Raw genomic sequence first — 27,209 nt, 5'->3', positions numbered from 1 at the left:
GTACTATATTACAGCTTCTTTGGCTTACCAAAGCAGGTAGCTCATGACTAAAGGCTAATCACAGTGAACACAGAAATCCAATGATGAAGAGAAGAACAGTGTCAGGCAGTGGAAAATCCATCAGGATGAATCAGCCAAATAATCTCTCTCCCTGCAACACCTTGCAGACAGAAGAGATGATTGCCTAAAGGAGTGTGGGGTTAATTTAGGGGATGCAAGGAGAAGAAAATTTGAGTATGCAGGGAGATTTGGAATTGTGTAAATGTTGGTCCCCAACATTTGAGTGGATCATGAGAATGTGCAAAACTTACAGGATATTTAGGCAAAGGACAAAAACTAGGTAATGGGAGCGATCAAGGTGGATCAAGTAGGAACAGATCTGGGAAACAGAGGGAAAATAAGATTAAAGAAGCTGGTGACACCACCAGGTTGATGGTCGGTCCATCTGTGTAACTAAGCCGAGCACTGACCATTGCGGTCTCTCCTATATTCTTATTGAGAGGTGTTTCTACCTGCCATCTCTGTAAATATGCTCTATATTCTGAGACTGTGTATGTTTACACATGCCCTCCCAATGGGAACACATGCTCAGACTCGCTACTAGCTAGAGCTGGGGACGTGGAACCACAGTAGCCTTGCATGTATTGGGCTGGGACAGGAAGAATCCTGCTGGTCCCAGAGTCCACTGGGTTTGGCTACTTCTAACAATAGCAATGGTACCATGAGTTTCAAGAAAAACAGCAACAGTATCCCAGTCTCTAAACATCAGAGCACAATCAAATGACAGGCAGTCTAAAAATTTGTTATTTCAAACTTATTTCCATATAATAAAAACTTGGTTGATATTACTTACTTGTTTAGCTTTGCTGCCTTGTGAAAGCAGAGAGTCTTGTACTATTTCTTCTCTTAGTACGTCAGGCTGCACTTCACTGGTCTGAATTTCTTTCTCAGTCACTCTCTGAAGGTTACTGTCATTCACACCTGTCTGCATAAAGTTGCTCTCTTCCTTGTTTAATTTTTCAAATAAATCTGTCTTGCAAATCATATTATTCTGGTGCTCTTTAATGGGTGAACAGCTGCTGAGGTCATTTGCTGTGCTGCCTACCAGTTTCACAGGACTACAAGAGAATGGAATAAAGTCATATACAACAAGAATTTTGCCCTTTGCTTCTCTATCACTTCAGAAAAAGCGGGTCATTTTTTCCTTAGGTATCAGCTGTAAAGACTACTTGAATTTGAAAGAGCTAGTAGGCTTCTTTTAAGAACAACCTGGCAGATTTAGTTACACAGATTCACTCCCATGCTGTGGGACAAGAGCCATTTCCCAGCAGTGACTGTTTTTGTGGAAGTACCAAACTCGGCTACAAGATGAACACCTGCAAGCATGCAATTAATGCTAATAAAATAATGATGGTAATATCTGCTGGGTGCAGCTACATGATAAACTCCCAAAACTCATTGCTAAGCATAACCTATTTCTGACAGTTCAAGGCCTGTGTTTTCTGCTCTAGACACAACAGCTGGAGCAAATCAGAAGGAGGTGTGGAGCACAGGTTAGAAAGATTCACAAGAGTAAGCAGAGAAAGAGGATTTGATCTCAGATTATGGAGGCTGGAGAGCTAGGATAGGATGTGGCCTGAAATCCATGTATGGGGGAGGTGAAAGAGCAGAACACTGGAAGAGCAATGATGTTAGTTAACTGAGGAACACTCCTCCAAATGATCTGGCAAACATTGCTGTTTATCACTCAGACAGTTTGGGAATCCCCAGTATAAACCAATCTACGTTTCACTGCAAATACCATAATGCCACTGTAAGACATAACAAAATGTCAACATTTGATTGGGGAAAAAGACAGATGAGTTATTCTGTAAACTGCTTTCCACAAACAATTAATGGACTTAAGTTATTACAATTTTTAAAATGCATTCTGAAGTAAATACCTCTCACGCTCCACATCAAAATTTCTGACATTACACGAATGTCCTTTAATGGGTTTCATCAATTCTTCCATAGCAGGTAAATCTAATTAGCACAAAAAAAAAAAATCCAAAAAAAACTTAGAAAAAATATTTGTAAAAAGGACAACATTTAAAAACATTTCATAAAAGCAGTATTAAAAAAATTACTAGTTCACTCATTTTACATACTTGTACAACACATGCCTGCATCTGAGCTATTTACCTGATTCTATGGTTGACATGCCTTTTGAGTAGACATCATTATTTTGTGAAACACCTTGCACTATGTATTCCGAGACTGCCACTGCAGGATCGTGCAGTTTTTGCTCATCAGTGTCTCCCAAAGACTGATCAATATGACGGTATGCTTGGTGTAACACTTCCATGTCACTGGTGGTTTGTCCATAGGAAGTGCCTGTGAAAAATGCAGGCTCATAAGAGACACTACAGAATTTTCTGTTTTGGGAGACATCCCACTGGAGCCTATGCTTCAGTTACTAGCTTGGTGTATTATGTGGTGAGAATAGCAATTTCAGTTGTGAAAAAACATTTTCAAATCTCATTTTTATTATAAACAGTGCTGAGTTAATCAGCACATACTAAATCTTCAGTTTACATGCCTCTCCACCTCCTTCAACTGCCTCAATATTTTATCAGTACTAAAACTAACAGCATACGTGATAAACGATTTTAACAGACACTTTCAGAGTACAACTCTGGTGACAAGTGGCATACGCTATTGTAAAAAAGTTTGGTAAGAGAACGTCTTTTACAATTGTTTTTAATGCTGTCGAAGAAGAAATTTAGCTATGATGAATAACCAGAGGAGATGATATTTAATTCAAACTGCAATGTCAAAAGCAAATTTAAAGTAACCAAGTGTAAAAAGGTATCTTTAGCAGAAACATGACTTTCCCCCAAAACACTTCCTCCTCCTTTCAAGATCTGTTACTGAAAGCTAAGGGCTTCATGTTCACTAACAGCCTAAGGACAAAGACAGACATCAGAGATGCCTCTTGTACCAAAGTAAGATTCTGAGGACTGTGTTTTGTCGTGTTTTGGTTTTCCTTTTTTGATTTAAAAAAAAAAAAAGGGGTGGGGGTATGTTATTCTAAAGCAACCCTTACCTGCTTCATTCATTTCACCTCCACCAACTTCTTCAGGAAGATAATGTTCACCTACAGCTACACCTGATGTTTCAACAGCCTTCTGAAGTTCTGTAGTTGAATCTTGTGAATCAAGTAACACAACTAAACCCAAGAAGATAAACGTTGAAGAAAACATAATTTTCTTATTTATACTCTATCTTCACTGCAATTAGAAGTATACCAAAGCTTATTTGATATCCTAAACATGCAAATAATGTCATTAACTGTAAACTGATTAATTCTGATTGTAAGCATCTGAGTACCGACTACACGTAGTTAAGTTAAAAATTACACTGATGATCACTTTGAACTGCTAATATGCAGATTCATTTTTAACCATTTCAGTCCAACAGTCTTTCACGTAGAACACAAAGTTAAGGTGAAAAATACCAAAATAGTAACAATCAAGTAAGCAAGTTTAAAAAAGTTACATTTAGTATTCTCCTGCTGATCAGAGTTTATATTTTACCTTTAGCCAGCATGCCAGCATTTACTTCTTCCTAAAAAAAATAAAGAAAAAACAAATATTACTTTTTAAGTTTCAGAGGGGGGAAGGAAAATCTGGACAAACTTTAAAAGTTGTTCCAAAAATCTAAGAACAGTTCTTAGAACTCAGAATTAAGCAGTTCTTTATGCTCCAGGAATATGCACTTGTCTAAAACTACTCTAAGGATGCCAAAAGGTCTCCAATATCCTGTACTCTATAAACCCTCTCAAAAGTTACCAGGAACTAAATGCTACTCCACATAAATGGAGTAATATTTCTGCACTGCCTTGGATCTCTTGTACTGTAATTTGAGAAAAGAAAATAACGTAGCAGCTGTTCTTTTCAAACATTTATCAGAAATACTATTCTAATAAATTTACTTAAGAATTAAAAGCCCTCATCTATCATAGGTGAACACATAGTGCTCTACAGATTCTTTTCATAAAAAAACCAAAACAAATCTATACATCTACAAGGGTATGATATAATAGGCATCACAGAAACATGGTGGGATGGCTCCTATGACTGGAGTGTTGGAATGGAAGGTTACAGGCTTTTTAGAAAAGATAGGTCTGGCAGGTGGGGAGGGGGATTTGCTGTTTATGTTAGGGATAGGCTGGAGAGTATGGAATTCTGTCTGCGGACAGGTGAGCAGATAACAGAGAGTTTGTGGGTGAGGGTTAAAGGGAGAACAGCGATGGGAGACATTACTGTGGGGATCGGTTACAGACCGCCTGATCAATAAGAACCTGCAGATGAAGCACTCTACAGACAGACAGGAACAGCCTCACACTCACAGGTCCTTGTTCTCATCAGGGACTTCAACCACCCTGACACCTGTTGTAGCAACAGTACGGCCCAGCACAAGCAATCCAGGAAGTTCCTCGATTGTGTGGAAGACAACTTCTTTCTGCAAGTAATAGAGGAGCTGACAAGGAGAGGTGCCATGCTTGACCTCATGCTCACCAACAGGAAAGGGCTTATTGGAAACGCGACGCTCCAGGGCAGCCTTGGATGCAGCGATCACAAGATGGTCAAATTCGATATCCTCAGGACAGTGAGAAGAGCGTGCAGCAAGCTCACTGCCCTGGACTTCTAAAGAGCAGACTTTGGCCTCTTCAGGAACTTGCTTAGTAAGGTTCCATGGGATATAGCCTTAGAGGGCAGGGGGGCCCAAGACTCTCGGTTGATATTCAAGGATCACCTGCTACAAGCTCAGGACTGTTGCATCCCAACAGGATGGAAGTGCAGCAGGAGGGCCAGGAGACCTCCTTGGATGGATAAGGAACTGCTGAGGAAACTTTGAAGGAAAAAAGAAGCTTATAAAAGGTGGAAGCAAGGACTAGCAGCCTGGGAAGAATACAGGGATGTTGTCTGGGAAGCTGGGGACCAGGTTAGGAAAGCTAAGGCTCAGTTAGAATTAAACTTGGGTAGGGATGTTAAGATAAGAGGAAGGGATTCTACAGGTACATTGCAAATAAAAAACAGACTAGGGACAACGTAGGCCCCCTCCAGAAGCAATCGGGAGAACTGGCTACACAGGATTTGGAGAAGGCTGAAGTTCCGAATGACTTTGCCTTGGTCGTCACTGACAAATGCTCTGACCACACCACCCAAGTCTTGGAAGGCAGACACAGGGACTTTGAGAATGAAGATGTTGGGCCCACTGCAGGAGAGGATCTGGTCCGAGACCATCTTAAAAACCTGAACACGCACAAGTCCATGGGTCCTGATGAAATCCATACGCAGGTCCTGAAGGAGCTGGTGAATGAAGTTGCTAAGCCACTGGCCATCATATTTGAAAAATCATGGCAGTCAGGGGAAGTTCCCGATGACTGGAAAAAGGGAAATATAACCCCCATTTTCAAGAAGGGGAAAATGGATGACCCAGGGAATTACAGACCAGTCAGTCTCACCTCTGTGCCTGGCAAAATCTTGGAGCAGATTCTCCTGGAAGGCATGCTAAGGCACATGAAAATCAACAAGGTGCTTGGTGACAGCCAGCATGGCTTCACTAAGGGGAAATCCTGCCTGACCAATTTGGTGGCCTTCTGTGATGGGGCTACAGAACTGATGGACAGGGGTAGAGCAGTTGATGTCATCTACCTGGACTTGTGCAAAGTGTTCGACACTGTCCCACACGACATCCTTTTCTCTAAATTGAAGAGACATCAATTTGATAGGTGGACCACTCGGTGGATAAAGAACTGGCTGGATGGCCGCATGCAAAGAGTTGTGGTCAATGGCTCAATGTCCAGCTGGAGACCTGTAACGAGTGGTATCCCTCAGGGATCGGTGTTGGGACGGTCTTGTTCAACATCAGTGATGTGCAGTGGGATTGAGTGCGCCCTCAGCAAGTTTGCCAATGACACCAAGCTGTGTGGTTTGGTTGATAAGCTGGAGGGAAGGAATGCCATCCAGAGGGACCTTGACATGTTTGTGAGGTGGGCTGATGCCAACCTCATGAAGTTTAACCATGCCAAGTGCAAGGTCCTACACCTGGGTTGGAGCAATCCCAGGCACAGCTGGGACTGTGCCCAACCTCTGCACAGGTTGGGCAAAGAAGAGATTCAGAGCAGCCCTGCCAAGAAGGACTTGGGGGTATTGGTTGATGAGAAAATGAACATGAGCCAGCTTCAGTGTGCGCTCGCAGCCCAGAAAGCCAACCATATCCTGGGCTGCATCAAAAGAAGCGTGACCAGCAGGTTGAAGGAGGTGATTCCTGCCCCTCTGCTCTGATCTAGTGAGACCTCACTTGGAGTATTGTGTGCAGTTCTGGTGTCCTCAACATAAAAAAGACATGGAACTGTTGGAACAAGTCCAGAGGAGGGCCACAAGGATGATCAGGGGACTGGAGCACCTCCCGTATGAAGATAGGCTCAGAAAGTTGGAGCTGTTCAGCCTGGAGAAGAGAAGGCTGCGTGGAGACCTCATAGCAGCCTTCCAATATCTGAAAGGGGCCTATTGGGATGCTGGGGAATGACTCTTCAGTAGGGACTGTAGTGATAGGACAAGGGGTAACAGCTTAAAACAGGGAAAGTTTAGATTGGATATAAGGAAGAAATTCTTTCCTGTTAGGGTGGTGAGGCACTGGAATGGGTTGCCCAGGGGGGTTGTGAATGCTCCATCCCTGGCAGAGTTCAAGGCGACGTTGGACAAAGCCTTTGAGTGGCATGGTTTAGTGTGAGGTGTCCCTGCCCATGGCAGGTGGGTTGGAACTTGATGATCTTAAGGTCTTTTCCAACCCTAACTATTCTATGATTCTATGCTCCAGGAATGCACCTGGTGCCATAGGTGTTCCACATCAAAAGACCTGACTAAGCGATAGTAATATACCCAAAGCTCATACAGTGTAGATTTTGGGTCCTGCGTCTAGTCTGCTTCTCTTCACCAAACTAATTCTCTAAGTATTTGCTGGAGTAGACACCACCTTAACAGCTCCAAAAGGGAGATTAGTCACTACCCATTCTGAGGCTGAGGCTACAATCTGAGCTTGTAATTTGTGCACTCCCATCTACAGTTCTTAATTCAAAGGAGGAATAAGCAGGAAACCCTGTTAAGAACTTAATCCTTCCAGTGATTTATCATAACCACTGCATATCCTTACTAGAACAATATAGTCTCAGGACCACTATATTAGTTTCTTTCAGACAGTACACATTATATAAAGGTCTAGTACATTTGCAGTTATATACATTGCAGCGCTTTTACAATTCAGGCAAGTATTTAAACAGTTATACCTGTTCTTGAGGACTTAAATCAACTCCTGAAATGATATTCTGATTCATGTGACTTCCTTCAGTTTTAAAGGCAGGATCAGAATCTGTTTCTTCTTCAAAATCTTCACTGTAGCTGCCTGAAGAGTACATAAACATCAAATAGAATGAACATTCAAGGAAGGTAAAGCAGTAAGGGAAAGCTATTTCCCTTCCCCCCGTCTAGGAAGAGCTACTGCCACTATTATTCTTCTCATAAAGTGAACAGAAAGGTTCTGAGACTGGACTTGATACTACTAATAGTTTTACATGGTACCGTAAAACTACAGTAAAAGTGACACATAATGTCTGTGTATTCAAATGAAGTTTGTGTTATGATCAGATATACTTTACCTGTCTCCTCAAGGCACAACTGACTTGACCCTTTTTATTCAATGACTTTCACTAAGGGGTGAAATGACGTAATTCCCTCCCTAGTAGACAAGGTACTCTGTACATCCACCTTGACAACACCAGCAGTTTTTAGGCTCAGAATCTGTAATTCTGCTTCCCCTGACCTGCTCTAGTGGCCCAACAGCAGTCTCAAGAGTAAGCATTATTTAAAAACACAAGTGTGTCAGAGAATGAATTTTACAAGCAAGCCAAATGCTTTTCTTCAGTTACTTAGATCCCTCCACAAGTTTGATTCCCTGTTGCTGTATCTCCCCCTACTCAGCTCCTGCTCAGTGTCTGCATCATCCGTAATGCTTAAAACTAGAAACATTACAAAACACTGGTTTACAATGTGCTCTTTCTGTGTTCTGTCACCATACAACTGACACACAGTTGATCTCATGCATAAAAACTACTCTCTGGAAAGGCACTGTATTCTAGTTGGTTTTGGGCCATGAGAAGTCTGATCAGCTGAAAATAGCTTTTTCCTACTGACTGAAGACATACATAGCACTTGTATCATTCCTGCACACATATTATCCACTTGTTTCATTCATGAAATAGCAGTTTGACAATGAATAAACAAAACCACACACACACAATGCAGAGATTGGTCATGACAAGTTATTTCCTAGAAACTTGTTTTCTTAAAAATCAGAAGTGTCAATTTCATAAACTGACCATCAAAATTGGGTATTTTCAACTATTTTGTTAGAAAAAAAGGTTACAAAACTGTTGTAGCATTACTGCTATAACTATCATGATCTGTTGCAGTCTACAGAGTAATCAAGCTTTCAAGGAGAAAAGATTTCCTGTGATTATAGTTTACAAATACAGCCTCTTTATGTCTGGGAAATTCAAGCTCAACAATGGGACCTCTCAAAGTTCAGCTAAATATATAAATTTTAAGATATACTCTACTGATTAAATTACAGGAATACACTTTTTATCATATGCTAGCAATGAAGAGTGAAATAGAGATGACAAGTAAAACACAAATAAGCAAGATGGAAGGGGTGAAGCATGGAAATTTGTGGGAAAAAAGCAGGTAAGAGTATTCTGCAGACTACAGATTAAATGCAGGCATGATAAGATGGTACAAAAATACAGATGACAGTTAAGACACTAGAGCTGCTCAAACATTAAGACTTATTTCAACATTATTTTTCTTCATTTTTTTGATGGGTAATTGCATTTGTTTTTTCTTTTCTGTTTGTCTTTCAGGTCACAACAGATTAAAAATCCAAAAAAAAAAAAAAAAAGAGAAAATGAAAAAAAAGTTAAAAAAAATAAATAAATCACAAAAACAAAAGCAATCCCCTAAAACACTCTGTGTGAATAATAGTCACACAGCCATAATGCAAAAGCAGAGTAAAAGGCTGGTGCAAGAACTACAGTTAAATGAAAATTACATTAGTTTTCAGATAAATAAAAGGTTTACCCACAACAGTCAGGGTGACATGGGATCAGAAGTCAACTGGTTTACATATTTCTTAGAACAAAAAAGGTCAATGAGAATGCTGGACTCTCTTGTGCTTCTGAAACGTAGGAAGAGTCAAGTTTTCTGATTAGCTTCAAAGGGAACACAGGGTATAGAACAAAGCGAAAGACTGTAGTACAGTTTCCTCTTTCCAGACCTCTAAATTACCTTCCTCTACAAACAGAAAGATTATGTTATCCTCTGACACCCTGCTGTGACATTTTCTGAAGACTTTGCATTTGAACTGGAGCGCTAATGCACCACTTTAATTTCTGTCATTCTGTTTAATCAGGTTTGCACAACTGTTAGCTTACATGCAGCAATTAAAAAAACCAAAACAACAACCCCCCCAAAAAAAACCAAATCAAACACAAAAAAGAAATCCAAACAAAACAACGCCCCAAAGGCAAGAATTTTCAAATGAATGATTGAGAAAGACGACAGTACCAGATTTCTCTTCATGTGCAGCTTCCTCTTCTTTTTCAGTTTTTTCATTTCTGAGAAATGAAATAAAAATTTTATTCTTTTTGGACAGCAAATAAATACAGCTTTTTTCAAACTCCAAACTTTGATACTTCTTACCATTAGCAATAAAAATAAAAACTCAAATTTGTCCATCATATCAAGTCAGAGGTAAGAAAGGTGGATGAATATCTGCAATTATTAAAATCAATACTGAAGTTTTTACAACTGTCCATAGTTAAAATTCTTAATCTAACTCTTAGAACCATTCCCTTTCTGCCTTCCCTCCAACATCTGCATTAGCTTCTCAAAGAAACTTTTATCATCAGGTCTGCTTCCTGTTCTGACCTTCTCACTTTGCATTATGAAAAAAAAAATTAAAAAAAAAAAAAAAATCTTTCATTTCTTCACCCTTTTCCTGTAAAGCTAAAGTTTTGTCCTTACTTAAAACTCTCCAGATTTCTAACCCTTCAACACCTTTCACATTGGAAGTTAGCTCTGCACTCAGCATTTTTTAGCAACAGCATCCTGAATTGCCCCTTGATCTATTTCTCTCACTTAGGTTTGAAATTATTTTCACATAACTCATTATAAATAGATTGCGCTAGTCTATGAGATTTTGTATCTTTCCTGTAGATTAATTTGTAACATCATGTTCAAGAGGACACAATCTTTGCTCGTCTATTTCCTTGTTGTTATCAGTTAGCTATTCATTTAGTCATACCTTACAATTAAGAACGTTAAATCCACTTGCTTCTATTGAGTCATGCACAAGAATGCAGCTATGTACACTCACCACCAAGTCATGCTCCCACCTTACTCCTTTCTTTTATTTACTAAGCTCATGTCCGTCCTTCTCTTAAAACAAACGAACAACCCTCAAAACCCCTAGATCATAACAATCGAAAACCTGACTGAAATCATACAGGATGTTGTCCCAAAAAAATCTCAGTGGCCATACTATCACATGTGCCCACTAATACAGTCCACAGTTTTTCTTCCCTCTAATTACCGTAAAAATGGTGCAAGTATGACAGAATCATCGGAATTCAGCTCTTTATTTAATCTTGAATAATCAATAGTAGAGGAAGCTTCTTGTTCAAGTTTGGCAAAGAACATCTCTTTATCTTCTTGTTCTTCCAAGGTATCAAATCCAGCTCCCACGATACTTTGATTAGGCTCAGAAGCTAAAACGGAATCTAAATTTCAAAACAAAGAATAAAATAATGGCATTTGTACTGTATGTTCACAGAGAATAGTCATAATAGGTAAAATCAGCTACAGACAGACTATAAAAATATTAACAGTATCAAATTATCAAAAACTAGTACTAGGAGCCTTCGGTTCACGAGGTGCAGCTGGCAGAAATGACAAATCCAAACTTGCAGTGAATTAAGGTGAACTGCTTGCAATAGTAACTTATTTAAATCTAACTTCATGAAATAGTTGCCCTCTCAGTTCTCACCGTTTGCCTCCAGGCTGACTCTGCTTAAGGAAACAGCAACCCCATTACTTTTCTCAAGCTGCATCTTTTCCACGTGCGTATTCTCATAACTCTCTCCCTTAGTCTGTGAAGCGTTCTGTATCTTTACAAAGTTTCTACTGGCTCCAAGCATTCCTAGGAAGAAATTTGCAGCATTCTTGATTAACACCTAAAAGCTATTTTTACAACACTTGAGTCTTTCAGTCATCTTCCAGAACCACGAATTTTAATCTTATGTTGCAACCGCAAAGATACAGTCTCATAAATCACATTCATCCAATTTCCATCTCTACTATGAGATATGTAAATCTTGTTTAATTAGAGTTAATTAGACTATTATATACATTATCTTCCTATCCTTTGTATCTGCACACAACCCTAAAGTTCATCATGGGACAAATATAGCAACTGTAAAAATTGACTTACTGTAACGTTACTCATAGAAAGGAATCACATACACAAACCCTATAGAGAAATTAACATTTCTTTGTTTAAAGCCTGCTCATTTTGTTTGATCTACTATCCCAGAGAAAGCAGCACAGATTTTTGAAACTCGTAGCTTAGCAGCTACATTTCATTTGTTGCAAATTAAATGCTTTAAGGAAAAAATAGTAACCAAAGTTACTTAAAGGTCACTGACAAACACCCATTCTGTATTATTTGTGCAACTACAACATGCAGTTGCTCTCCTTAACGTAATTTCAGTGTTGTGAAGGTTCAGAACCACCTTACCAGCTTCAAGCGTGAATTCTGCTCTCAGACAGAATGCTGCCTTATCCATCCACTTCCTTTTGGAAAACTAAAAGCCAGATACTGCACATCACTAGTTAAAAAGCAGCAACAAGTCCCTTCTGCCTGCCCCTAAAACACACATTAAGATTCTTGAAAGGTTCTCTTAGAAAAAGACTAGAAGAAAAGCTGCTTATTAATTTTATCCAATGACATATGAAATGATTTAACAGCTCTCACAGAAGGGAACAGAAACCATGTCTGTCTTATCCAACAGGAATCTCCAGTTCGTAAAATAAACTCAGAAATTCTTCTAGTTCTGTCTGGCCAAACGATTTTTAGACTGTAGCTTTGTCCTTGTGCCACACATACCAGGAGGGGTAAAGACAGCAACAGCAGCTCATTTCCTGCTGTAAGGAGACTGCAGGAGATGGGTACATCAGTAACCCAGACTTCCACACGCTGATAGACTGCTTCAACTCCAGGCTCTTACTTCTGTTACTTTTGTTCTCTCTACACGTCCAACCAAGTCACTTTTAAGAAATGCCACAGTTACCTTTATCATGATAATAGAGAATTCTCTGCCTTCAGTACTGAAGATGTATGCACAGTGAGGAAAGTAAGTCTGAACACCTTGTTCCTTCCCTACAGGGCAGCCTTTAGCGTGTGCATTCTGATTATACAATCCCCCTTGTTAGGAAGTATTTTTTTTCATTGATTTCAATGACAAAGTCCTCTTGCACATTTTATTGGGAGGCTAAGTGCACAAGATTCTACACCTTGGAAATCACTTCTACATTCCTGTTTCTGACTTCAGCTCTGTCCTTGATACAGAGCTCTGACTGACTTGCCTTGCACACAACAAACAAATGCCAGAGACACTAACTAAAGGTAAAGCTCTACATGTACACTGTTAATACCTAAATAAATACATTTTGCTACTACACTGAAAAGTATAAAATGGAAAGCTCAAAGTGCCAAGCAGAAGTGGAAAAGTACAAGAAGTCCACTTGTCCAGTAACTAGACAGTAATTCAAATTTACTCAGATGGCACTCTATTCTAGTTATCAAGACAGCAAACTGGAGTCTGCAGATGCGTCACAAGTAATTTTGCAGAGTATTAAATTAGCCATAATCTCACCGTACCTCCAGCACCCTATTTTTTTAATGAGAATATGTTAGCACAATCAAAGATAAACAGACACTGCCCTCTTGTAAGATTTACCAGAAAGAAGATGGGCATATACTTAAGTAAAAAAAGTTATAACATTTAACAGAACAAAATTTTAGAAGAAAAACGTTTTCTCAAGCTGTTTTATTTGAATTATCTCAAACTCAATGAACTTTCTGAACAGACTTACCCAGACTTTGAAGGCTTCATGAGATTTATGTAAACTATTTAATATCCTTTCAGAATTTTAATTTTGCCAGTTCAAACCAGACCAGAGCTTTTTCACCTCCCACAGTAATCTGAAAATCAAATAGTTTTGCAGCCTGAATTTTGCCAATCATCTACACTCAATTCCCAGACACTCCCCTGAATTACAGGGGATTGGATATTACCGCTGCTAACAAAGGCAAGAAATGTCTTTTTACTAACCCTACACAATCTGAACTCTGAGAAACCTATCAAACCTGGAAAAAAATATCAACTTGGATAAATTTCAAAGTCTCTGTTCACTGTGTTTTTTGATTGTGTGAACAGTCCTACTGTTTTTTGTGGGGCTTGCAAGAGTGATTTATTTGGGGGTGTATTTGTTACTTTTCATAAAAGCTTCCTGAAGCAACAGCTGTCTTCAACTCTGAAGATGTTACTACCCATACCTTCACGTGCAGTATTTTGTGAGGCTAATGATACACAGTATTGTTTTAAAAAGTCTTGCCACTTTAAATTTATTAAAATAAGAATCTGAGTTTCAAGTAGGAAAATATTTCTAACCACCACACTTGCAGAGGAAAGTCTAAAAACATAAATACAAAGGACTCAAAACCTACAGACAGTAACAAACATCTATTTAAAAGGTAACTTTCTACCTACTTAATCTGACCAGGACTGTCAGAATTGAGCCATTTTGCCTTTTTGGTATCACATAAAATACAGTAAATTTGTTACCCTCCAAATTGTCTGGACTGTCAGAAGTGAGGCTTCCTTCTTCTCTGTTTAAATACGAATCTTTCTTTTCCTTATGAAATTTCTCCAGAATTTTGAATTTAGACAAAGCCTTGCTGCGAGATGCACTGGAAGAAGGTTTAGGGGGAACTACTTTTAAGTGTACACAAACATTTATAAGTTTTTATATGTAATGAATAGGAAATGGGGGGGGGGGAGGGAAAAAAGATGTGAGAATTCAAATTGACAATTCTGTAAAAAAAAAAAATCATGTCAGTTCTGCTTCTTGTAGATTTAATTAATAATAATTTTGAAGCTATAGCTAATAATATAATACTTATAACTTCTGAGAATAAAACTTTCTTGTCTTAATTTTTAATTAAAAAAATAATAAATTCCTTCCTGCTCCACGTATACCTTGCATTCAAATACACTGCTCTAGGAACTCAATATATTACCTGAAGAAAAAGAAAACTAGTAAAACTACTTAAATAATAAAAGAAGCTTTATACTACAAGTTTTGACAGAAAGCATCTAAATCAGCTCAAAGCAGAAAAAACATGGGTAGATAAATGTGCATTACTACTGTCTTTATCACTGTCAGGTACATGAACTGCATGTTGTTTGCTTCAACCCTCATGAGCAGCAAATACACCCAAGCTTCCATTCACATCAGTAAAATTAAGTTTTAGAAATTCTGAAAGCTGTGCTCTCATGATACTTAGATGAGAGTTACACTATATGCCTTAAGCTAGCACTGTATTAGACTTTTCCTTGTTCAAATTGTGAGGGTGAAGGAGGCTTTTGAACTGCCCATATCAGAGAAAATTCTCAGTTACAGGTCTTCTCAATTTACCTTGACAGAAGGGAGAGCAAGAGTAGTCTAGGACATGAGGCCAAACACTTCTATCTAGAACCAGGACTACCGGGACACGTGATCAATGGTAACACAACTCAGAGACATCCATGATGACTAAAGAAAGCCAGTGAGCAAATGACAGGTGCAGTGCAAAGAGAGAAACAGTATGAAATTCATTGTGATACAATGCATAGGTCCTCAGCTGATGCCCAGGTTCACTAGTGAGGCATCTTTCTCCATTTATTCCCCCTGATTTACAGGCAAACTAAAAACTTCGACAGCTTGCCTCCTGTTGTAAATAATGCAAACACCTGATGCCTTTTAAAACAGTAATTTAAAATAACCACTAAAGTCCTCCTATTGCTCGTATTTCAAATATTAAGCCTAATTCAAGAAACAGATTCAGTGCTAATGTTTATCTCCCAGATTGAGATGCTTTATAGCTATTCTATGCAAATGAGGCTTATGAAAACAGGACAGCATACATGCTCTAGAAAGCTAATACAGGGAAACATTCTATAGGCTGTGTAGGTGATCACCAACATGAACTAAAGGCCAAGTGCCAAGTATTTCTTTGTCATAGCTCTCCAAAATATTATTGATCTGCTTCAATTTAACACCAAACCCATGTTTGAACTAGTATACACATGTTAATTGCTATTGTCATTTACACAAAAGTATTTAAAGTATAAACGTTAAAAGTCTTAATTATTCGTTGGAGTTTCTCTTCAGATAGCACAAAAAGTGACTACACATAAAAGGTTGAATCTGAAGTTACGTTGACTAAAATAATCCTGCAGATCAAACAACTCTGTAATTATTACACCAACTGTACTGTTTCCATTCCAGAGGCAGCATGCATAGAGCAGCCTTCTGGCCAGCAGAGGGGAAAAAAATAAATACATAAATAAGTAGAATACTTATTTGACTGCCATCTTTGAAATTAAATAATTAGAACAGTGAATATGAATGTTTCTTGAGTATGAAATACAGAAAAATGTAAGAGATCTTCTTTGCACTAAACATACCGATTTTTGTTTAGATTTTCAAAGTTATCCCTCCCCCCCACCCCCAGCTTACATTCATTACTCTGTCCTACTACATCACTGTAGGAAGTGATGTATGATGTTAACGACAGCTGAGCAAAGGTTCACACATTTGTTAGTTTCTTCTTGAAATGACAAATGAAGTAAGTGGCAGCTTGCTTTCACTAGCAACACTATGGTCAAATGGGTGATTTGCAAAGGATTTTCTACAGGAAATACACTAGATGCACTATATAAGGCTGATACTGATAAATATAGCAAAACATTTAATCAAATACCAGACTGGGAATCTGAATGGGGACTCTTTTGCTCATCGTTTTCCGCTATTTCAGCATGGCTTTCCATCAGTTTCTTCTCTTTTCCCAGTTTAACAAATCTTTTTTGAAAATCTTAAAAAAATGAGACAAACAGCAAGAATCGGCAGGCAAGCAAGACAAGACAGGAATTCTTATTATCCAATTTCTTTTTTATCATGTAAACAACAAAAACAAGTAGGAAGGACATCAGTTATAGGTAGATCTTTAACCTGTCAAATATGGAAGACAACATCTTGAATCATAATTTGCACATTTCAGTTTAAAGCTGAAGAACAAAGAGTTCAAACGTGCCTGGAATAACAAGTGGAGATATGTTAAAATGTACTTCATATTTCTCAGCCAAATGAACAGAAATCGTCTATACTGTTTATGATTAATCTACAAAAAATGAAAACAGGCTATTAGTATTAGTTCAAATCCCTAGCTATTTCCTGGCACTTTTTTAACAAGATGCCTTGCAAAAAAACAATTAGACAACACATAAATGTAGAGCATGTATTCAGTCTTCTAGTCATTTCTTTGTGTCTTTCAAGAAGACAAGACACAATATAGATACCAAAGTAACTCAAAATGAAAACCTAAAAATGGAAACAACTTATCAGCTTGGTGCCTTACTCAAGATGATTAGCCAGGCTTTCTTAATATAACAGCATCTCTACACAATGCCATCCAAACACATCAACTCATACACAGGAGCAAGTATTTGCAATGCAGTGCTGCACTGTGGGTGGAGATAAGATTCATACAATTATGTAAGTTTGATTCCAGAGGACAAAACATTTTAAATGTAATTATTCTATTAGACGACAGCAATAAAGTCCTATCTGCAACCAACATGGAGGTTCAAGTCTAGAATATACAAGGATCTCCACAAAATGCCAAAGCGTGCCAACATTACACCTTACAGAAATGAAATTCAGCTTATTGCCATATTTGCTATCATCACAGTAATATTATTTTTTTCCCACAGGACAATGATTTTGCTATTTAGGGCACAATTAATAACCTTACAAAATTCTACAATTCTAAAGCATCATCTTCTCTGTCATCCCATGCTGAAGCTTATATTGCAATACTGCCATGCCTTCATCCATTATTAATACATCTGAGCAACATACTACACAACATACACTTGCTGAAGAATATTAGATCTAGCAAAACTGCACTTAATGAAGTACTTCAAAGCACACAATACAAAAAGACACACAGAAGAAACAAAGAACAGTTCTAGAAGCCTATCCACACTGAATTCCTTCCAGCCACCTGACCTGTCATTTTAAACCTCTTCAAGTTTATCCACATGACCTGAAATCGTAGCAGTTTGTAGTGCGTACACATGTACAAATTCCCCTTTATATGTGGGATTCATCATTCTCAGTTATATCTACTTAAAAGTTATCTACTATCACAGCTGCAGAGGAACATTCAGTTCATACTGAAGGCAGCCTCAGCAAAAGGCTCTCTTTCTCACTTAAGTTAATTGCCCTACAACTAGATATTAGTTAGCAGAATGGCATTCATCATATTACAGACTGCTTCTGTGCCATGCACCTCCTAACCTATCACAGTTTATGTTAATACAACTGCTACCATTAGCAAGTGTCCAGCATGGCAAATATAGTCCTTTCGTAACAGGATGATACAACCAGGAACCCTGCTTCATGCCACAGAGCTATTTTCTTCTCATCAAGACAGAGCCTGGAAAACCCTCTAGTAAAACTTAAAGGCCTCTCTGCTTGGTAATATTAAAGTACTAGGTGGAATATGGCTTACTGCATGTGCCCTCAAGCACAGAATTCTATGCAGAATGATGACAGGCATAGATGAAATAAAACTAACAATCTGGCTGGCAAAAATGGTGCTCAGGGAAGAATTCAGTGCATAGATCTAAAATATTTGCCCCATATTCTTGTATTCTTAGTTTCATGTACAACTGCCAAGATATGTTAGACCTTTGATTCACGGATTACTTTCAACTCGTCCAGTTCCTCATCAGGAATATAAACAGCTTCTTTTGCAAGCAAATAAATTCAACACTGGCAAAACTGGGTAGCCCCACGAGCTGAATGCTTTCCTGTTAAAGGAGAAGCATTTTTTAAGAGACCCCCTAAAAAGTTTACCAGAACTCTATTTATATGTCAATAAACTGCATATCAAGCATGTTTCAGTTCTTTACCTCTGGTTAAACTACACAGCTAAGTATGATATCCTTAATTAAAAAAATAAAATAGGTGGAATTGGTTTGATGGGAACGACTTAATACAATCCTATCATGTCTTGTGATTCTGCTTTGCATTGTACTTAACCCATACAATCACTGTTCTCTAAAACCTATAATCACCCTGCCTTTTAAGTACCTATCCCAATGTGTTTTGGTTTAAGCAGCATGAGAAGCAACAAAGTACTTTACGGGTTGCCTCAGGCACCTCAGAAAAAAACATGGAAGAATGATGAACTTCTAAAGTCACCTGAAAATTTTCTTTGATAGTATGTAGAAAAATGCGGTCATGCTAACTGCTTAATTCTCACACTTTGCCCATCATGAACACTCTGCCCTTTCATTTTTGGAAAAGCTGTAAGGAAATCGTAACACCTCATAACTACCTGATAGAAACTCCATCATATCTGAGTTTTCCAGCAACATTTTAAAAAGCCAAGGACAGATAAGCAGTCCAGACAATGGCACAACTGCTAAGATTTCACCCCTCATATGACAACGCTGACAGAACACAGCTGTGTGTAATATCTGAGACTACCAGCAGTATCTTAACTCTGTCATATGAAAAACTGATTTCTGGGACTTTCTGTTATGCTCCAGTTACAAGTTATACAAATCAGGAAAATAAGCCACCAATTACTACAAGAACAAGAGACTGTCACCCTGTAGAAACTAACTACTCATAAGCTTTATTACCCAGAAAGAAAACAATGAAGAAATCGAAAACTAGAGGTGCAAAGCCTGCAAACAATAATATATTTTCTTCCAGAACTATGTGACCAAGTCAATATTGAACTAACAATCACGTCATCACTGCCTGTTTCTCCCTAAGCCATGGTTCTTGGCAATGGAAATGCTGAGAATACTGACATACATACATCTCTGAATCAGCTGCTGTTGAAAAGTTTTTTCTTTGCTTCCCCAGCTTATTATAAATGTTGCAAATAGTGTAAGTTTATAGAAATTGGTCTTTTTCCTTTCCTCTATTGAAAACAGAAATTTATAAAAGTCAGCACAAAGCACAGGCTGGTTACAAAACACACCTACAAACTTTTCCGCAGAATTCATGTTATATTTTTTAATTATCTTACTATTTATAATGTGTTTACACTTTACAAGTTTTAGTAACTTGGAAGCTACAGAAAAAGCCAGCAGAAAACTTGCTTACAGCTTGAATTCAATCGCTTAAAAAAAAACAAACCAAAACAAATCTAAACAAAGAATTTGAGGTTTACACCTTATAAACTTGCATTTAGGACACTGTATAACGTTCTATAGCACTTGAGTGGCATCAACTTAATTCGAAGCCAGGCCTGTATGAAGTATGAGAAAGAACTAGCCTGACCCCCTGTGGCCAAAATATTGCAAAACTACGTTATTTACCACCATTGTTCGAATCTTCTTCAGATAGCCACCACAACACAGAATCCTTTTTCTTTGTTTCTTTTTTCCTGGGTTGTCCTAATGTCTCAAGAATGCTGGATTTTTTCTTTGAATTTCCAAGTGAATCATCTGAAAGAGACTGAGTCAAACACATATCAGATTAAAGACAGCTTTCACATTTTCACATTGTTTGACTGTCTTTCAGCCACTCAGTTCTGGAATTTGAGTTCAGATGCTTCTCTTTGCTCATCACTGTCTGCCTTTTTTGTATATGCATGACCAAGTTGAGTAAGAAAACTATTTTCATGTGGCATAATACTTCATATGATAATAACCCCATTGCCAGTATTTGGGTATGTTAAAAGTTAACTGCTTAGTAGAGTATACATTCAAATGAACAGCATAATCTACACTTTTTCATTTAATTACAACATACAAGAATCAAAATCCTGACTATATCCCTAAAGATAATTCAGTAGAGCAGAAACAGTTTTGCGTTGGCCTTGCTTTGTACATGAACAATGTTATTAATATTCTAAAAATAAGCCTTCACAAGCAACATTTTAGCTCCTAGCAAACCGTATTCCAAAAATTCATTTTATACTTTGTGTTCATGGAAATTAACAGAAATGCCGGAGCCATTCCTACCCAACTATGTAACAAACTTTCATATGTGTTAGTCATCCACGCTGATTTTAACTGATGGCTTAAATCAACAAAGCAAAAGTCTACAAGTATGAACATTCTATGAACTTAAGTTACGGAAGAGTTAGCAGGAAGGAAATGACCCCCACACCCTTCATAAGACAACAGCACTTCTCCTGAAGTGATGCAGTTTTTTTTTTTTTTTTAACCTAATCTCTGCTCTTTTCCTCAGAGCAGGCCCAGAGCCACAATCAGCTATCCAGACACTGAACAAAGAAATATATTCATTAAGCTAGTGCACTGCAACCTTACGCTGTGTTTTTTTGTTTTTTCTTGTGCTTAAACTCAGTAACCATGGGGTTAAGGGAAGGGGCAGACTTCTTATCTAAACCTTAGCCACAACTGTTGAACCCAATTGTCTGTAAGTGTCTTAAAGAACACAATGAACAGAGTTAGCAAAAAGCCATAAAACATAAGAAACAAAGAATTCACATATGAGATGCATCACACGTGAAAAGTTCAAAACCTTCTGTAATAGTCCCAAATAAGAAAATTTGATAGTATTAACAGAATACTAAAGCCAACAGGATTGTTGGTACTTAATATGTAAAACATGAAGATGTTTTATTAAAGCAAGCCTCTGCAGTCCACTGCTTGATTCCTATTACATCAAAAGCACTACCATTAAAACCTACCTTTACTATATGCCTAATGTTTCAATTTATATGGGCCTAATAAGAACATCCATAAATCAAATGCCAATTACTGAGAGCTACCATATAAGAAAAAGAATTTCTAAGAAAATAAAATTATTGTGAATATCGCTGACCAGTAACATCTTAGAGCTTATCATTTCACTTGAGAAAATTAAATGCCCATCACATTGTCTTAGAAAGAAAGTTTAAGTTCTCTGAGCCTTGCATTTTAATAAAACACAGTTTTAATAAATTATAAAATCGCCAAACAACAGGATATGCTGCAATTTCTTTCCACTGGCTCAGTGACATAGAACTAAACAGCTGTACATTCATAACAAACGTCCTATAAATAACACACTAGTCACAAGTACGAGTGTCACTGTCCCTGAAGGCTGGAGTGCCTCTTGCTAGCTAGAAGTACTGACAGGTGCTTGATGCAAGCTCTATTATCACTTGCTGTTTCTTTTATGACTAACAGTATCCTCTTCTGCAAGCAGGACTTCAATGATACTCATACTCCTTAGAGTTTTGTAACTAAAGAAACTGTAACTCCCACAGGCTGTTCCCAAGTTCTGGAAACTTTCTAGGCCCAGCCATCTTGTCAACTGCAGACAGTAAAGTTGCAGCAGCTGGGAAAGAAATTCCGACACAAAAATACTAGTGCATTTTTCCCAACATCAGCTGTCTCAACAGCAAAACTTACAGACTTTCTTCTTCCTTTGAAAAAAGTAAATAAAAAAGTTGATTGATTTATTTGTACTAGTAATGACTTTTCAGCACCAGTAAGCGGCACTGATTTCTTCCTTCTCCTCCTCTATAAAGCAGTCTGTCAGCCTTTCAGGTACACAGACACAGAAAAAGAAAAAAAGTGCCAGCTGCTTAACCTTAACTAAAAATAAAAAAAATAAGAGAGCCAGTTTTAACAACTGTGACAATTACATGGCACATAATCAGCTTAACATCTCCTATCAGAAAGTAGACAGGTAACACACTATTGGATCTAAACCACTCAAACTTTCATGATCAGTTGTCCTAATTATTTTATGAAGTTTCTTCAATATAACTCCAAATGGTATTTTTAGTACACAATTATTTTTTAATATATTTGATCTTCTACTAAAAATGAAAAATGTTTTTCAAAAATGGTTTAATGTGTAGTTTTACTCTTCCAGGTACTATTCTACAGATTTCCTAATAAAGATGGTATAGCCTTTCCTTCTGAAAGTCTTCCTCCTCAACCGCCCATGAGTATCAAGTAGAATAAGCCAATCTAGAAGACCAGAAGCAATCAATGGCTTTTTCATAACTTTGCTTTGCTTGAATTTAATCACAAATGTACATACAACCCCTTCCCCCTGAAAAAAAACAACAAAAAAAAAACAAAGCTAGCTTCACCATGAGTTATTTAAAAGGAAAAGAGAAAAAAAAACCACCTTGCTCCATTTCTTCTCTAAAAGATTTGCTTAGACAACATTACAGTATCACACAGTATCACAGTATCACAGTATGTTAGAGATTGGAAGGGACCTCAAAAGATCATCTAGTCCAATCCCCCTGCCAGAGCAGGAACACCTAGATAAGGTTACACAGGAACGTGTCCAGGCGGGTTTTGAATGTCTCCAAAAAGGAGATTCCACAACCTCCCTGGGCAGCCTGTTCCAGTGTTCCGTCACCCTCACTGAGAAGAAGTTTCTTCTCAGGTTTAAGTGGAACCTCTTGTGCTCCAATTTGTACCCATTACCCCTTGTCCTTTCATTGTTTGCCACATTAAATCTTCCTCAAACTACTAAGAAACAGTTTTCCTATTCCCCCTTGCTGTATACTCTCAACACAAACATCACCTACACAGCAATTTCAAACAGTGGAGCACGCCAGTTTCTCATCTTAACATTAAAGGGCTGCACACTTTTTATAAAAAACAAAAGCAAAGGGAGGGACATAACAGAAGATGCAGACATATAAAGTAACAAAGAGTAGATAATATTATTTGTGTCCGTATCTAGCTCGCAAAACATAAAACAATACAGATTTTTAATGACTGGATTGGTAGTATATATATCAGTAGCATCATCTGCCACTGGTATACTATACTAAGCCAAACAGTTTTAATTTGAAATGGTAAAAAAAACAATTAAGAGATGAGTTATTAAAAGTTCTATTTTCTGCAACATGCCAAATACCACTTACAATAATTCAATGCAGCTATTTTAATTTTTTTCTAACTCAAGCGTTCTCTATGTTGGCAGTAGCTGGGGAGCATGAAGAACACTCCAATTGCAGAATAAAATACTAGAAGCAATCATATGCAGTTTGACAGATGCACAAAATAAATCAAGGAATAAGCCTCCTTTCTCTTCCCCAGAGCAACTCCCTTTATAACAATAGTAAAAAACTTTTGACAGAAATGCACAACCTAATTTTCTACTTTTACTAACTCTAATTTCGATGAATTGAAGAAATGTCATCTCAATGACATCATCAAATTAAATGACAAAATTCACCTCTAAATTATTTGTGACTCTTGATTTTCAGATGGCATTTTGGTTTTCTATTCTCTCAATTTCGGATTGCTCAGTGATGTTACATTTACATGAGTTACAGACCTACCTGGGAAAGTTAAAATCTTCTTGAAAAAGAAGCGTCTCCTTACTACAGATCTTTGTTACACTGTACAAATCCAGCACCTACATTTTTCACAAGTAATTAAACTGTAGCACATCCTCTACATTAAAAACACTTTAAGCATGCATTACATATAATAGAGACCCCAAGAATATTCTCTGCTATCATTAGCTACACTTACATACAGTAACAGAATTTAACAAAGGCCTTAAGCATGTGGTATTTATATCTCAGGATTACCACACTGTGTGTCTGATAGACCACAGAGAAAATTCTGAAATTAAAAGGTGTGTATGTAGTGAAAAAAAACCCATACCTAGTTAGTGCATTTGAATAAATCTGATAATTGTTAGCTTAAGTCATAACCCACTAACTTCCCTGTATTCAAGATCATCAAGCACCATGAGGAATAAGAGGAATCAAATTAAAATTTTCTAATCATTGTAACATAATTAATTTTATTAGGATTAGTAAGAATATTTATATAGAATTCAGTGAAATTAGATATTGCACAGAAAAATAAGGAAATCCCTAAAACATAGCTTGTGTTTACAGACAGGAAAAGTTTTTAATCTCATTTTCAATTCTATTAATTTGAAGCATCTGTTACTAAATAACACAATTAAATTGAAACAAAAATAAGAAAGCAAGGGCTCTTTCTGAAGATATAACCTAGCAGTGATGATAAATAAATAAGTATTTATTTAATCACAAAACTCTTCAATTTAAGTACCACACCATAGAATGAATTAAGTGTAGCAATTAAGACCTTGAAAAGACTCCAACCTGACAGCTATGTGAATTATATGATAAAAACCATAGCTGCATCTTCCATTTCATATTCTTCCATACTTAATTCCCCCCTCTATTTTAAAGAAAAAGGATGTGACCTTCCTATAAAACATACCTCTTTCAGAAACTCTTCAAACTGCTCATCTAATTCTTCTTTAGAAAGTCGATGTGCCATAATCTGCACCTGGATGTTACCTTCCAAAGAACAGAGTTTAAAACCTAAGATTTAAAATAAAATTAATTATAAGCATCTGAAATTAGAAGCAACCCAGTGTTTTCCTGTTTTCATAGACAGCTTTAAGCAAAAAATAAATCTCGAGAGTGATAACAGAATTCATTCCTCCCACACCTAATCTAAATTATTTACTGAACAAAACAGTCAATGCAAACATACCTGGATCACCTAAAATTCCTTATAATTAAAATACTAATTTCCAAAATAACAGCTTCAGCATTTAAAATTTGGGGGACGGATAAAATATGATCTTCTTCAATATCTTTACATTTCAAAAGACAGCTCTTTTAGCTATCCACAATTACATGTTTTGGTAATGAAGAAGAATCCACTGCAGTAATACTTCCCATCTATTTTAAGGCCTTTGACTTCCTTTTTATGTTTTTTTTCTCCAAAACTGGAGGCATCTGGCATTTTAAATATTGTTTCATTGCCCCCACTGTGCCTAGAACTCAGTAAACAATAAATACATGAAAGTGTTTAAAGATTATAGGATGACATTTGGTTTCATTTGCCCTGACACAGAAGGCCAGTCGCACTTGTCACCCTCCCATTCCCCGAAATTTCTATTGACTTCTCAGGTATAACATATATGCTACACTCAAAACTACAAAGTTTTTGTATACCAAACTGCTCAACGTATATGGCTACCTTCAAAACTGCATATGTATAACATTAAACTATCCTAGCCTCTTCCAGGCTGAGAAGAGCTTTGTAAACATAAAAGGGCTAAACACCTGCAGAAATGCTTTTACCATTAAAAAAAAACTTCTCTCAGTATGGAGCCCTCTCAGTATATGGGACTGTTACCCACCTAGTAAATTGATTTTGACAGGTGCGCTGTGACAAGTGCTTCCTGCTTTCACTCCTTATTCATCCATAAACCACCCAACACTTTACCTTTGGCAGGTAAAAAAAAAAAGTCATAGGCTGCCTATGAATTCAGTAAGCTATCCTTGTAACGTATACTAATTGAGTAAGATACCCTTATATTCACTTGGCTGTACCTCTGAAAGCATGGTGAGATTGTTACCTCTTACAACACAATCCAGTATTCTTTTATACGTTTACAAAGAACGCTAGATCCTAAACACTAGATGCTTTACTAGCTATGATAGCTACTTCAGCAAATGGAGAATACTTAATTTCAGCCTTACGATGAAAACGTTCTTCTCACATTACCTGTACTTCTGTCTACCCTATAATTACACCTTTTACAAAATCTAACAATATGAAACTTTGTTTTTCCAAGGGACAACAAATATGCCCGCCAATCTCCGTAAGAGAAGATTATCGACAAACATCACCATTAGCAAACACAAACTACAGCCATACCTTGAGAACTGGAGGCTCACAAATGACTTTGTAGGTAAAACAAAGTCACCTACTGAGGTATATGCTATAACACAGTGCAGAAAGCAGGTTTTGTAAGATATGGCTAAATTGCAGGGATGAAGGAAAGCTTATACAGCCTAACACATTTCACATAATCTTTTAATCATTCCAGTGTCAGGACCAGCCATGACCCGACTCTCCTCCTCCTCCGGCTTCCCTTAAAGCACCCGCAGAGCAGGCTTACGGAGGAGACCGGGTAGCACCCCTGGCACTGACGGGCTCGTCCCAACTCCAGCCCCGTCCTCTGGGCTCAGCGAGTGCTGCCGAGTGAGTGCGACAACCCCGGCAGTGCGGGAGCTCGGCGACGTGCGGCCCGGAGGGAAGGGGAAGGGAGAAGAGAAGCCACTAACGGAGCACCGCCAGGCCGAGCCGAAGGGCAGAGCTCGGCTCCGCGGACCGCGGCAACGCGCCGCAGAGCGGCACGGGACGAACAGCTCAGCGACGAGCGCTGCTCTGCCCCGTGGGCTAGCAGCATACCTGGGCCACGCCGAGCCCGCCTCGGCCGTGGTAGCCTCCTTCGCTGGCAGCACGGCGCGGTTGCCTAGGAAACCTTCGCGGCCACCGTATCGCCCGCCAAACCACACCGCAACGGGGGAGAGAGCACATAACACGTGATGCCGACCAATCCGCCGGCTTCCTTCTCTCCTCGCCCCTCCCGCCACGGTGCGCGTGAAGCGACACGTGACAGCAGGGCACGGTGCCCGGCGGCCATTACTACCGTGGCAAAGGTCGCCTCGGCCCGGCCCGGCCCGGCCCGGCCCGACCCGGCCCGCGCGGCTGAGGCGGAAGTCACCGCGCGGTGATGTGCGGCACAAGCGCCATCTGCTGGGCGGCGGCGGGCGGCGCCAGCGGAGACCGGCACGGGGGAGCGCGACTGGGCAGCGCCGCTGCCCCTCACTGCTTCTACCATGAGAGGTCACGCCAGGATAACGCATCAGCACCCGGCCCGCCGTGACTTGACAACGCACCTGCCGCCGCCGGGACGGGACTG

At 38.5% G+C, this 27,209-nt stretch overlaps 1 protein-coding gene across 1 annotated transcript in view; it reads right to left on the bottom strand.

The window, feature by feature from the left end:
- Positions 1 to 26,805, bottom strand: part of CEP162 (centrosomal protein 162) — a 48,125-nt gene extending 21,320 nt beyond the window's left edge. The window contains exons 1-13 of the mRNA XM_061358311.1: positions 26,696 to 26,805; positions 25,638 to 25,723; positions 24,704 to 24,807; positions 19,832 to 19,970; positions 11,152 to 11,304; positions 10,699 to 10,885; positions 9,672 to 9,721; positions 7,337 to 7,452; positions 3,579 to 3,609; positions 3,089 to 3,211; positions 2,185 to 2,376; positions 1,944 to 2,025; positions 854 to 1,118 (exon numbers count right to left, since the gene is read on the bottom strand). Coding sequence (XP_061214295.1) covers positions 854 to 1,118; positions 1,944 to 2,025; positions 2,185 to 2,376; positions 3,089 to 3,211; positions 3,579 to 3,609; positions 7,337 to 7,452; positions 9,672 to 9,721; positions 10,699 to 10,885; positions 11,152 to 11,304; positions 19,832 to 19,970; positions 24,704 to 24,763 — 1,398 coding nt within the window. The 5' untranslated portion in view covers positions 24,764 to 24,807; positions 25,638 to 25,723; positions 26,696 to 26,805. The remainder of the gene's footprint in view (positions 1 to 853; positions 1,119 to 1,943; positions 2,026 to 2,184; positions 2,377 to 3,088; positions 3,212 to 3,578; positions 3,610 to 7,336; positions 7,453 to 9,671; positions 9,722 to 10,698; positions 10,886 to 11,151; positions 11,305 to 19,831; positions 19,971 to 24,703; positions 24,808 to 25,637; positions 25,724 to 26,695) is intronic.
- Positions 26,806 to 27,209: the final 404 nt, after the last annotated feature.

This window comes from Neopsephotus bourkii, unplaced genomic scaffold, assembly GCF_033783945.1.
Source record: "Neopsephotus bourkii isolate Nb327-2 ecotype Australia unplaced genomic scaffold, CSIRO-AGI_Nbou_v1 NB_941, whole genome shotgun sequence".
Taxonomy (NCBI): Eukaryota; Metazoa; Chordata; class Aves; order Psittaciformes; family Psittacidae; genus Neopsephotus; species Neopsephotus bourkii.
The sequence above is the reverse complement of the archived record's forward strand: the minus strand, read 5'-3'. Positions and strand labels throughout refer to the sequence as shown.